The sequence below is a fragment of the Phyllostomus discolor genome, chromosome 15, assembly GCF_004126475.2.
Source record: "Phyllostomus discolor isolate MPI-MPIP mPhyDis1 chromosome 15, mPhyDis1.pri.v3, whole genome shotgun sequence".
Classification (NCBI taxonomy): Eukaryota; Metazoa; Chordata; class Mammalia; order Chiroptera; family Phyllostomidae; genus Phyllostomus; species Phyllostomus discolor.
The window spans coordinates 15,434,182-15,445,915 of record NC_040917.2 but is presented as its reverse complement, the minus strand read 5'-3'; the positions used below and the strand labels follow the sequence as shown (position 1 = coordinate 15,445,915).

At 47.0% G+C, this 11,734-nt stretch overlaps 1 protein-coding gene across 7 annotated transcripts in view; it reads right to left on the bottom strand.

Moving 5' to 3' along the window:
- Positions 1-1,711: 1,711 nt before the first annotated feature.
- Positions 1,712-11,734, bottom strand: part of ENAH (ENAH actin regulator) — a 104,969-nt gene continuing 94,946 nt past the window's right edge. For 5 of the 7 annotated variants that reach the window (XM_036016152.1, XM_036016153.1, XM_036016156.1 and 2 more), the window contains 3 exons: positions 7,355-7,433; positions 4,100-4,157; positions 1,712-2,948 (listed from right to left, as the gene is read on the bottom strand). In XM_036016152.1, the coding sequence (XP_035872045.1) occupies positions 2,911-2,948; positions 4,100-4,157; positions 7,355-7,433 (175 nt within the window). In that variant the 3' untranslated portion in view covers positions 1,712-2,910. Of the gene's footprint in view, positions 2,949-4,099; positions 4,158-7,354; positions 7,434-10,740; positions 10,804-11,734 lie in introns of all 7 variants that reach the window. The other 2 variants (XM_036016155.1, XM_028531172.2) reach the window with 1 other exon arrangement.

The window sequence follows — 11,734 nt, the reverse complement described above, 5'->3', positions numbered from 1 at the left end:
AACCGAAAACTCTAACAAGGACACCTAACGCGTGAGAAGTCGACATTCATTAGTGTTTCATCCTCGGGTTTGATTGACACTTGACGCTCGCGAATCTCTCGGAACACACTCGGAAACCGGGATGACTCTTCTGCAGAGATTTCAGCACCAGCACTAAGGTTTGTACATTCAGTGGGTTTGCGGCCGACTTGCGAGCCATTTACAGGGTGAACAGCACAGGTCTGTCACGGGTCGGGTCACAGTGTTGAGGACAGAGGGACCCTCCTGCGGTCAGGGAGGGTCCCCGAAACCGCGTCAGACGTCCCATGGAGGAGCGCACGAAGCCACCGTCGCCGCGCGTGGCACCCGCACAGTCCGGGTGAGGACGGTCGCTCCGGCTTCCGCGTCTCGGGTTCCATCACCGGAATCTCCAACAGTGACGGCCGCCACGCGGGGCGGGGGGTGCACGCACAGTGAGTCCATCGCACGTCGGGAGGGAGCACACTGAGCCATGGGGGGGCGGGAGGGGGGGGATGCGAGACGATGGAAAATGCACACGACGCAGCGCTGGTTCTTCCTCGTCGTTTCACACAGACACCGTGTTAATATGAGACCAAGGCACGAGACGTTTAGTGCATAAACCAGTTTCTCTGTCGGGTCTAGCGTTTTATTGTAGTCTTTCGTCTGACGTTGGACCACCGGCAGCCAGAGTCCTCTATCCTACTGCAGACTATTGAACTTAACCAGCAAAACCAAAGGTTACTTCCGACCAGACTGGCGGGGGACACAAACGTGGGCAGCATGAGTGTTTACATGACCAAAAGGACAACAGTAAAGACGGGAAATGCCTCCTATCTCTTTCAGGAAACAGCACTTCGGAAGCGTGTTGCATCTTTACAAAGCCTTGACTGCTACTGTGGACGGCGAGGAGCCGACAGGGAGAAGAAGAGCTGGAGACCTGACCAAGAGCTCATCCGAGAGCTCATCCGTCCCAGGTGACTCTGAGGACAAAGCTTCCTTCTCCAGAAGCCGGGACGATTTGATAACAAGGAAAACGACTTCCCTCGCTCGAACCTCTCTGCAGGGGCCGTGCTGCGCCTCGGCGGCGCTGAGCCTCGTGAATGGAGGGCAAACGAAAATGGGTGGTTCCTTCAAAATTTTAGTAAAACTTCCGATAATCAAAGGTTTCAAAGCAAATATGGCACTTAGCAACTCAAGCATGAATCAAGATGGAGAACCTGGGGATTTTTTGATTTCCTAAATTTAAAAAAAAAAAAAAAAAAAACCAACAAAAAACTCTATCATTGCAATAGACAGGATTTCTCCCCTATTTTAATCTTACAAATTTCAAAGAAAAAAAAAAATTTCAAAGAGAAGGGAGTGGATGACGTGCACACGTGTGTGTGCATACTGGCGTGTGCGTACACTGGCGTGCGCACACACAACGGTAAGCAGAGTATCCACTTCCTTGTTCCCACCACCCAAGTCTCACTTTACTAAAAGGAAACGATGCAGAGCTCCTCACGGGTTTCCCCTTACCGAACGACCTCTGTGACCTTGACTGCTGCCCTCACTGTTTGTTCTTGTAACTCAACGTAATGAGATTCAAAAGCGGCCCGGCAGCCAGGAGCCTGTGCCCCACCACCTGCACACCTGCAGGGCACGTAGGTCATCGTCACGGCCAGATTCGGGGACCGAGCGTGTGAGTCCCACAGGAAGACACGCTTCAGGGGAAGCGCCGAATCATGTTTCAGACCGTTGAAATGACAGAAGTTCAAATACAAAGAGCTGAAGACATGATGTCAAAGATTAAGTACGCGGTTCTGTTAACATATTTAACCAATTAAAGTCACAAAATAGTCCTCGTCATTTTTCATGCAGGTAATCGAGAAAAAAAGATAGTGCAGAAATTAGCTTTAAATAAAAAATTATTCCGTCCCTTCCTCCCACTCCCCAGAGTATGCTACAAAACGTCTTCCCGGGGACGAGGCCTGGAGAAGGCCCTGCGTGTTACTGTGACATGCATTACCGCCTGCGATTAAAAAAGCTAGTTTTGTGGTGGTAGTAATTACGTTATAAAAATGTCCACATGCATAAGTCTAAAAAAGGTTGAAAACCTACAGTAAATCTACAATATATTGTTTTACATTTGACCACTGGTTTGTGTTATGTAAGGAGTCATAGATTTGGTAAAGCGTTGTAACAACTTAGGAAGGCATCTAAATCTTTCAATTCTGGACGAATTTTATGTTGTACTCTACAAAAATTGCATGAAGGCTACCTCGAGAAGACTTCCTATCATTCTAAAATTCCTCAAGCCGGACGAATCTTTCTTAGGACACTTTCTCATAAATATTACCCTTGGAGAGCACGTAACAATCCCCTCTGCTCCGAGCCTGACGGTCTTCACGTACGCAGGGCTCGTCCCAACAGTCATGGAACAACATGATAGGAAGACAGACCTGAGAGAAACATGTACAATACAACGGCGTAGCTCGCTGAACTCTTCATCAGCACGCTTGGGGAAAAAACTTCTTAAGCCTTTCTCCTCTTTATTTTAGCAATGGATTGTGGAAAATGAGAGCGTTTATCTTGACATGAAAATATTTCAACGCACAGCGATCTTTGCCTGACGGGCTGGTTAGCATTTTCTGTGTCACTGTTCCAGGAACTCTTACACGGACGACTCTTCCATCCTGTTGAAAAGGTCGGAAAACAGCAGCAGACGGGGAGGGAAATAGCTTATCGCCAGAGTGATGACGCCTGAAGGTTTTCAAAGTGTGTTGGTGTTTCCCTCCTTCCGACGGTCTCCATCTTCTTACAGCTCAACAAAACGCAGGGGTGTGGTGTCGCTGACAGCTGTTGTCTGTAGGTGTTTTTTTTTTTTTCCTTTCTCCAGAGTAAAGTCCCATCTCTCCCTCGTCTGCTTCTCTACGCGGTATTCGACTTGCTCAGCTCCTGCCTGATGGCTGGGTGGGAGAAGGAGAAGCAGTCAAAACAAACACAGTACGGTGAAATAAATGAGGGATTCCATCTTAAGAAATCTTAACGACTGTGTTTGCACAGCAACAAAAAGACACACTGATTTTGCACGTCTCATCGCACCATCTCTGAATTTTCTTATTACAAAAATGATGCTCATTTCCATATATGTGTATTTGCTTATGCTCTCCCTTTTCCACTCCCAGTGAAAACTCTTACTCTGTGGGCTCGAGGATAAGAGAGCCGCGCGGTGGAAAGGACGAGTGAAGGCAACCTGGGGAAAGACTTGTTCCCCTAGTTTTCCAGCAATTACTACTCGGCGACTGAAAGAGGGACCGTGTTTATTCCTCTTTTTCTCTCCCTTACAGGAAGGAGAGAGGGCTCCTCCCACATGCCAAGCAAAGGGCAGGATACTATGGAAAAGTATTTGTTTTATGCCCTCAAGTAATAACTGGCTATTACTTTATTTGCATTTTCTCCTTTTTTTTTTATCCTCACCCAAGGACATGCTTACTGATTTTAGGGAGAGGGGATGGGAGGTAGAGAGGGGGAGAAACATCCATCGGTCGCCTCTGCTACACACCCTGACGGGGCGGGCGGGCGGGGGGGAGGGGGAGGGGGGGGAACCAAACCTGCAACGCAGGTGTGCGCCGGGGCCAGAACAGAGCCTGCGACCCTTCGGTTTCTGGGACAACGCTCCAACAAACTGAGCCACACAGGCCAGTACTATCTGCATTTTCTTAACATTTCCTATTCTTTTTTTAAAATTATATTTTATTGATTTTGCTATTGCAGTTGTCCTGATTTTCCCCCTTCGCCCCCCTTCACCCAGCAGCCCCCACTCCCTCGGGCAATTCCCCCCCACCCACTGTCTTTGTCCATAGGTCACGGGTACGAGCTCCTCGGCTACTCCGTTTCCTATACTGGACTCTACACCCCATGGCTATTCTCTGACTACCTATTTGTGCTTCTTAACCCCCTCGCCTCCTCACCCACTTCCCCCCACACCCCCTTCCCATCTGGAAACTATCCAAACGATCTCCGTATCCATGATTCTGTCTCTGTTCTTCTCCTGTTTGCTTAAAAACTTGCTGTCCTTAACCATGGGGACACCAACCAAATGTGTTTAGAAACTCACCATCGATGAGCTCTTCTTTTAGTTTCGTTAATTCTTTTCTCATTTCATCTAAAATGTCCTGAAATATTAAGAGAAAAACATGAGGAATACAGGAAAAAAAGTGACTGCCAAAAAGAGTCTTGCCCATAGTAAATTTTAAGACTATAAAACACTATGTTTGGTTTTGGTTTCTGCAGTCACAATTTGTGTGCTGGAAGACCAGCACTGGGAAACTTTGTTTTAATAGTTTTCCTTTCCCCAATCTTTGCTGACTCCAGCCTCGCAGGACATGAAACAGATGCTTCCTAAAACTAAACCCATTTCTCTGCCACCCAGTGAAAGGCGCGGTTCAGGTCACCTCCCCAAAGGCTCCGCTTCTAGTCTGGTCTCTCTGGGCGCGGTCTGGGGGTGCCGCACGCTAGAAGGTGCGTGAAGGAGGAAGACAGGTCAACTGAACACTCAGCTCTCGGCAAACCTGTCGTTGGGTCTGAAGCACAGGATTCCCAGGGCATCAGCACAGCTACCAAGCTGTTTCCAGGAATCTAGGGTTCCCCTGGAGAGCCCCTGGCTACCCTAATGGGGAGAGGAAGGTGGGAGGGGCCAGGGAGAAGGTGGGAGGGGCCTGGGAGAAGGTGGGAGGGGCCCGCACAGCAGGTCTCAGGCACCAGCCACACGCAGTGGGTGAGCCCTGGAGTGTGGCAGCCCAGAAAAGAGATGCACTCTACATGATTTCAGAAGTTTAGTATCAAGAAAATAACGTTTAGTAACTCAGTAGTTAATTTAAAAATGTTTTCTACGCATCGAAATATTATTAGGAAATTTCACATCTTTCCCTGTACTTATTTCACGTGGCTACTTGACATTTTAAAGTTCGTATCAGGTCCATATTACATTTCCATTTAATAGTGACACTCAGGACCCTCCTTCTGCCATGAAAAACCACACCCTCTTTGCAAAATTTCTACTTGTACGTTCAGTTTGAAATAACAGACCTCCCCACCATTAAAAAAAAAATTAAGAACTGTGTAATTTGGTCCTGGCTGGCGTAGCTCAGTGGACTGAGCACGGGCTGCGAACCAAAGTATTGCAGGTTCGATTCCCAGTCAGGGCACATGCCTGGGTTGCAGGCCACGGCCCCCAGCAGCCGCACATTGATGTTTCTCTCTCTCTCTTTCTCCCTCCCTTCCCCCTCTAAAAATAAATAAATAAAATCTAAAAAAAAAAAAAAACTGTGTAATTTGAAAGCTATAAGGGCTATAATGAGGTAACACAATTTTAATGGTGAAAACAATAGCTACCTTTAGGAAAGGTTAGTTTTGAATGATGTGACTTGAATATTGCACACACCTCAAGTAAAGTGAAACTGCTCTGTGTTTAAGGTGCATCTTTTTTTTTAAAACAAACAAAATAAAGCTTTTCCAGTTTAAAATAAGGTTGAAAACTATCCAGTAGTTTAATCCCTCTGCTTTGCCGACGAGAAACCCGAGGCACAGGAATGACTGTCCGGACGGACAGACACCCTTGTTCAAACTAACCCTACAATCTGTCCTCAGGCCGGATCTAGCCTCCCTGCTGTCCCTCCTCAGCCGGCCAAGAACTCCCCAGAAAGCCTGTGCCCCGTGCTCTGTTCCCAAACGTTTCTCAGGAAGACAAGGGCGTACTTAACACACAGGAACACAAGAGCTTTATCAAACACCGCACGCTTCCTTTCCAAATTACATAACTCCCTCTACCTTTCCAGAGAGCTCTGCTGCACAAAAACTAGGTTTATCTGAAATGACCGCTAGGGTTTCCCTCTGTGACCCCAGTTAATTTTGAACTTACTACTGCAACACTGTCGCCTTTTCGGGCCCCGAACGAACATTTGCGGGCATTGAAAAACACGAGTGACAGAATGGGGGAAGTGGGGTCTGAGGGACCTGGACTTCTCTGGACCGTGTACGTGCAGAATTTGAGTACTAACACCACAGGACAGGGCGGCCACGAGGACGTGGGGACAAAGCAATGCAAGGAACCCAACACCACGTTCGTCCGGTGCCAGGTCCACCAGACAGCCAGCCCACGAGCCCACACTACTACAGTGGTCAGTATCGCCACTACTTCCCGAGGCAGCCTGCAGCCTGCAGTGCTGAGCAAGGACACAAAGATGACAAAGGCGGGTTTTTCCTCAAAGACCCGCCTGTGCTAGGGTCTGCAAGTTGACGATCAACTTCACTAAGATTTCACAGCTGGCCATTTTGATTCTTGTTAACACTATCCAATTTTTTCAAAAAATTATTTTATGTCTTTTAGGAATAAAATTTTATTTTATTTTATTTTTATTTTTTTAAAGATTTTATTTATTTATTTTTAGAGAGGGAAGGGAAGGAGAAAGAGAGAGAGAAACATCAATGTGCGGTTGCTGGGGGTCATGGCCTGCAACCCAGGCTTGTGCCATGACTGGGAATTGAACCTGCGATGCCTGGTTCACAGCCTGCGCTCAATCCACTGAGCTACACCAGCCAGGGCTGGAATAAAATATTTTAAAGCTCCACACTATTTCCTCATCTATTACTCCTTCCACTTTTTCCCTGAGTACATAGGTATTAAATATAATGCACATATATCCAAAATATGGACAATAGCTTTTTTTTAAATAGAGGTGAAATAACTGTCTATAGTGTCAGTTACCTGTGCGTTTCACCGAATGCGGGCATGCGTTCACAATTCACTGTGAACTATCCTCTCACTCAGGGTTCCTGCAGGGCCCACCCTGGTGTTACACACTTACACACTTCTATGACAGTTTCTTGGCCTAAATTCTTAGCAGTGAAACTGATGGGGTCAAAGCTAAGGCATTTTTAAGGCTTCTGATTTATTTTCCCAAACTGTTTCCGAGAATGCAAAAATACGCCAGTGCCCATTTTCCTCACGTTCTCACTCACGCCAGATCTGCTAGGCCCGTTTTTGCCAACGGAAGTGAGAAGTGGGAAGCCTGCTTCCCCCTTTAAACAGATACACACCAGGCACAGACGTTTAAAATTCATACTATCCCACTGAACCACCGCCCACACCCTCCGCCTCCGCCGAACCTTGATGCAAACCCACTGAACCAGAACAGGAGAATCCGAAAAAATAATATGGTGCTGATGTCACTGTTTAACCTGCAGAAAACTAGCGTGACTCGACGTGCTCTTCAAGCACACTCATGAGCTGTCAGATGCATGCACGCACCGGAGATGCTTTCACTGAGGAGCATTGCAAACAAACGGAGGACCGCCGCCCGCATACACCCACCTGCTTCAACCGGTCGTAGTCCAGGCCCTCCGTCTGGACTCCGTTGGCACTGGGCTGCGATGAGGGTGCAGATTTTGGTCTGTACAAACGAGATGTCCAGGACAGGTCAGCAACACTCGAGAAATGTACAGAGTTCGTGAGTCCCTGTGAATTTACCAACCCAGGCCCAGATTTCAACCCATTTCCCAAAACTTGTTGGGTTGCGCCGTCAAAGCCGCAGGGCTGACTAGAACACAACACAGAAAGTGTTTTCCACTTTTTCTCAGAATTTCCAGTTATCCGTAAAGAAACAAGAGAAAGGTGCTAAGACGATAAGACATCTTCAGTGAAGAGTGGAAGACAGTTCCTCGGGCACGAGGCAGGCCATCAGGCAGGTCACCAGGTAATGTGTGACGTGTCGGTCACGACAGAGACGGAAGGCCAGCTGCGACCTCCAGGGCCCCAGTGACACATTCCTGTTTTCTCCTCCTTCTTCTGAAATCACACCTTGTCTACCAGATGCCGCCAGACCCGTGGAAGGGAAAATGTAAGCCCAAACATCTTACTCTAACACGAAGCAATTTACAGGCTCTACACCTGGGGTTGTGGGGGCAGGGGAGGGATTTTTCAGCAAGCACAATTTCTATGTATTTTTTAATTCCATTTCAAACATTAAAAAAAGAATAAAACATGTTGGGAAAATGATTATTATGTTAAAAGTGTATTCACATCCAACTGGCAATGTGGCCATTTCCGGATGAAGTTCTGTGGAGAGAGCATCTGAATGGTGTGTTCTGGCTAACCACTCCCATACACTCGTTTTGCTTTGTTTTGTTTTTTAAAAAGGAAATGCCTCACAGAAGCTGATTGTCAATTATTGAACTTTTAAAAGTTTAGCTTCGCCCTGGCTGGCATAGCTCAGTGGATTGAGCTTGGGCTGTGAACCAAAGCATCGCAGGTTCGATTCCCAGTCAGGGCACATGCCTGGGTTGCAGGCCACAGCCCCCAGCAACTGCACATTGATGTCTGTCTGTCTGTCTCTCTCCCTTCTCTCTCTAAAAATATATAAATAAAGTCTTTAAAAAGTCATTTAAAAAAAGAAATGTAGTTTTAAAAAAAGAATGAGAAATTTATTTTTAAAAAAGTTTAGCTTCTATTAAAATTTTCACAGAAGAAAGAAATCTTCAGGATTGGGTATATTTCAAGCAAAAGTTTCAGTATCAACTAAGCCGGTCATGGCTCCCTCCCTCCCCGAGCCTGGCAACAGGAGGAAACACTGAGAGGGGAACCCCCTGGTTCAGGGCTGTGGGGCCCCAACTCGGGGCAGAGGAAAGCCGTCAGTCGGCTCACTGCAGTTCTGCCGGAGCGCCTAAGCCAAGACTCAATGGGCACTAACGACTTTTACAAAGTCCTGACTGCATTCATTCTCATAAGGCACATTGTACATCCACCCACAGGCTCTGCTTGGGAAGATGAGATACTGGGCCGATCTGCTTTAACATCAAACACGCGACTGCCTAAGAGGCGGCGTGAAGCAGGCCAGCCAACTGCATCGCATCAGATGTTGCACGCGCTCACGGGAGCGAGGAAAGCAACCTTCAGGAAGCTCCACGCGAGGAGCACGGAGGGAGGCCCTGTGTGGGGAGAAGATTCACACGACCCATGTCCTCGCCTCTAGGGAGGGTGCACTTCTCCCTCTGCAGAGGAGACTGCTCAGGGCCACGGCCACTTAGGACGCACCGAGGTCCACAGTAGGCCAGGCGCGGCGCTCTGTGTAAAGCCTGGTCTAGCGCCGTGTCCCTAAGGTCGACACGCTGCGCATTTCGTTTGCCCACGCTACCCACTCCTGCGCTCCGGAATTCAGTCCTTCATTGCCGTGCCTTTTCTCTTACTGTTCATATGGACGTGGTACAACGGGCTGAAAGTTTTCTCCTACGTTATAAAACGAATACCCTCAAACTCACGTGAATAACTACCACCTGTTACTTAACCAGGTGGTGTGCTACCAATATATCCATACTTACTGAACAATTCAAGAAACGATTATTGTTATACAGTAATTGTGGAAACATGCAATTCTTAAAAAATGGAATTCATGCTAACATGCAACCTACCACCACCACCAACACCACCAACACCACCACCGCCACCACCGCCACCACCACCACGACAGTGAACTACAGGGGGGAACTTTTCATACTGAAGGAAAGAAGTAATCACCACTTTGAAAACGGTCTATGGACAACACTGCCCCGGGAGGCACTGTGTGCCAAGCGGCAAGACACCCGGGAAGACTGCAGCAGACAGCTGCATCGCCAGTGCCGTCTGTCTATCTACTAGCAAGTTTGAGTCTGTGGGCTGTAAAAATTAAATAACCTCAAAAAAAGGCAGGAAAAAATGAGTTGACTATTATATGCAGATTTGACGGGCTAATGAAACAAACATATCAAGTATGTTAATCATCAAAGCCATGAGAATAGCTTTAGCTAACTTTGGCCAAATGGTTGCCTGGTGACGGAACCTTTCCTCATGCCCCGGACACCCCTCCATACGCCGGAACACCGAGCCCGTGTTCCCGGGAGACCCGGTGTGCAGGTTTAAAAACAGACACAGGTAATAACGTGCACAGATCTCAGTTACTCTTAATCTGTGGTTTTCACCGTAAATGGTAACAGAACATGAGGGTTTCTCAGAGGTTTCTGTTAACTTTATAATGACAGTGTTGCCTCCAAGATACATTACAATATTTATATCCCTATCCTGCCAAATTAACTCTCAGTATAACTTAAGCACTTGGAGATTTTTTAAACATTGCCATTTTTTTCAGTGAAGAAAGAAATACATGGTTCACAACTTAAGTTTTTCTTAATTTAAAAAAATGGAATAATAGGACTCATCCTAGAAGACAAATCATCTGTCTGGGATGTTAGATGCTAGGTTGTCAAAGATACTCAATTTACAACAAAGTATCCAGAAAACAGCGATCTCCCTCAAAGAATGTCTTACCCACAACCGGGGCTGTGCTATCGCCCTACGCTCCGGGGTCGGACAGCACAGGATCCAGTGCTCCCCTCTTTACAGGCCCTGGCCCCCACACACAACCTACAAACAGCCCGGATGTGTGTGGCCTCCGATTCCCATGCTAGTGTTTCTGATACGTTTACCATTCACCCTTGTCCTAACCCAACTACACGGTGATGCTGGGGAAATGAACACTACTCATTTTTCTAACTCAAATCTCTCAGAAGTTTTAAAAAAGTGTTCCAGGTAAAAAGCTGAACGCGCAAGAGCCAATCTTCCTAGGTGTCGCCCCCGTGGTGATTACCGATCCGGGTAGAAAAAGCTCAGCCCAGGCCTGAACGCGTTATTTAGAAGTCTCAAACCACAAAGGCACATCAGGGGGGTACCTGTGTAATGAGTCATAGGGTCTGTTGTCAAAAACAATCTGACTTTTCCTTGGAGAATCCCGTCTACGAAGGGGAGAGACCATGTAAAGGGGCATACAATGGAACTTGGAAAAGTCTTTCTCATTATGCTATTTTTTTACAGGTTTTTTAGTCTTAGCAAACAAAGTAAGAACGAAAGGAGTCCACTAACCTTAAAATGAGGTTTTCCAACAAAATAGAAGGTATTTGGAGACTAATTCTAATTATGTGAGGGTACTGTTGACTTAATCACAGAGAACTTTTTAAATCATTGTTATAGACTACAGACACAGTGAGATGTCAACACAAAGATGTATAGCATGTACCAAAACCCAAAGACGTTTCTATTAGACTAAATGTAACGCTACACGGTCTCAAATAAAAGCACAGTAAGAATCATCGTGGCCTGAAGTAAGAAAAAGTAACTCTTCTTGGGGGGTCATACAGAGGACATTTTTTCCATCTCGAACACACGACCTGCAAGCCCTTCGCAAACACCGCAGGAAGAAACCACAAACTTCCCAGCGTTTCACTCCAGTCCGAGGTGAAAGCATTTTTGACCACAATAGCCTTGCGTGTCCCCTACTATCCGACGCCTTCGTTTAGTAACTCCAGCGTGAGGGCAGCATCTCCTGCGTGTGATCACAGGACGTTCACGTGCCGGTTACGGCGCGGAGACTCGGGAGGGAAAGGGGTATTTTCACCGCCACGCGAGGGTAGGGCACACTTAGATAAAAACACAGAATGGCCAGTGTACGTGCTTCCAGAAGGAGCAGGGGAGATGACTTAGGAAGAAGAGGAATACACTTCTTATCTATAAGACATATTTTTAAAATCGATTATGGCTGAACAGTGCTTGCAGGGGAATGCTGAGACACACACCACACGTATTGGTGGTTGCGTCACATCTGTCGAAAGCTGTAGCAGTGGTCAGGGGACAATCAGGCGTTCCAGAATTCCTATTTGGGGAAAGGAG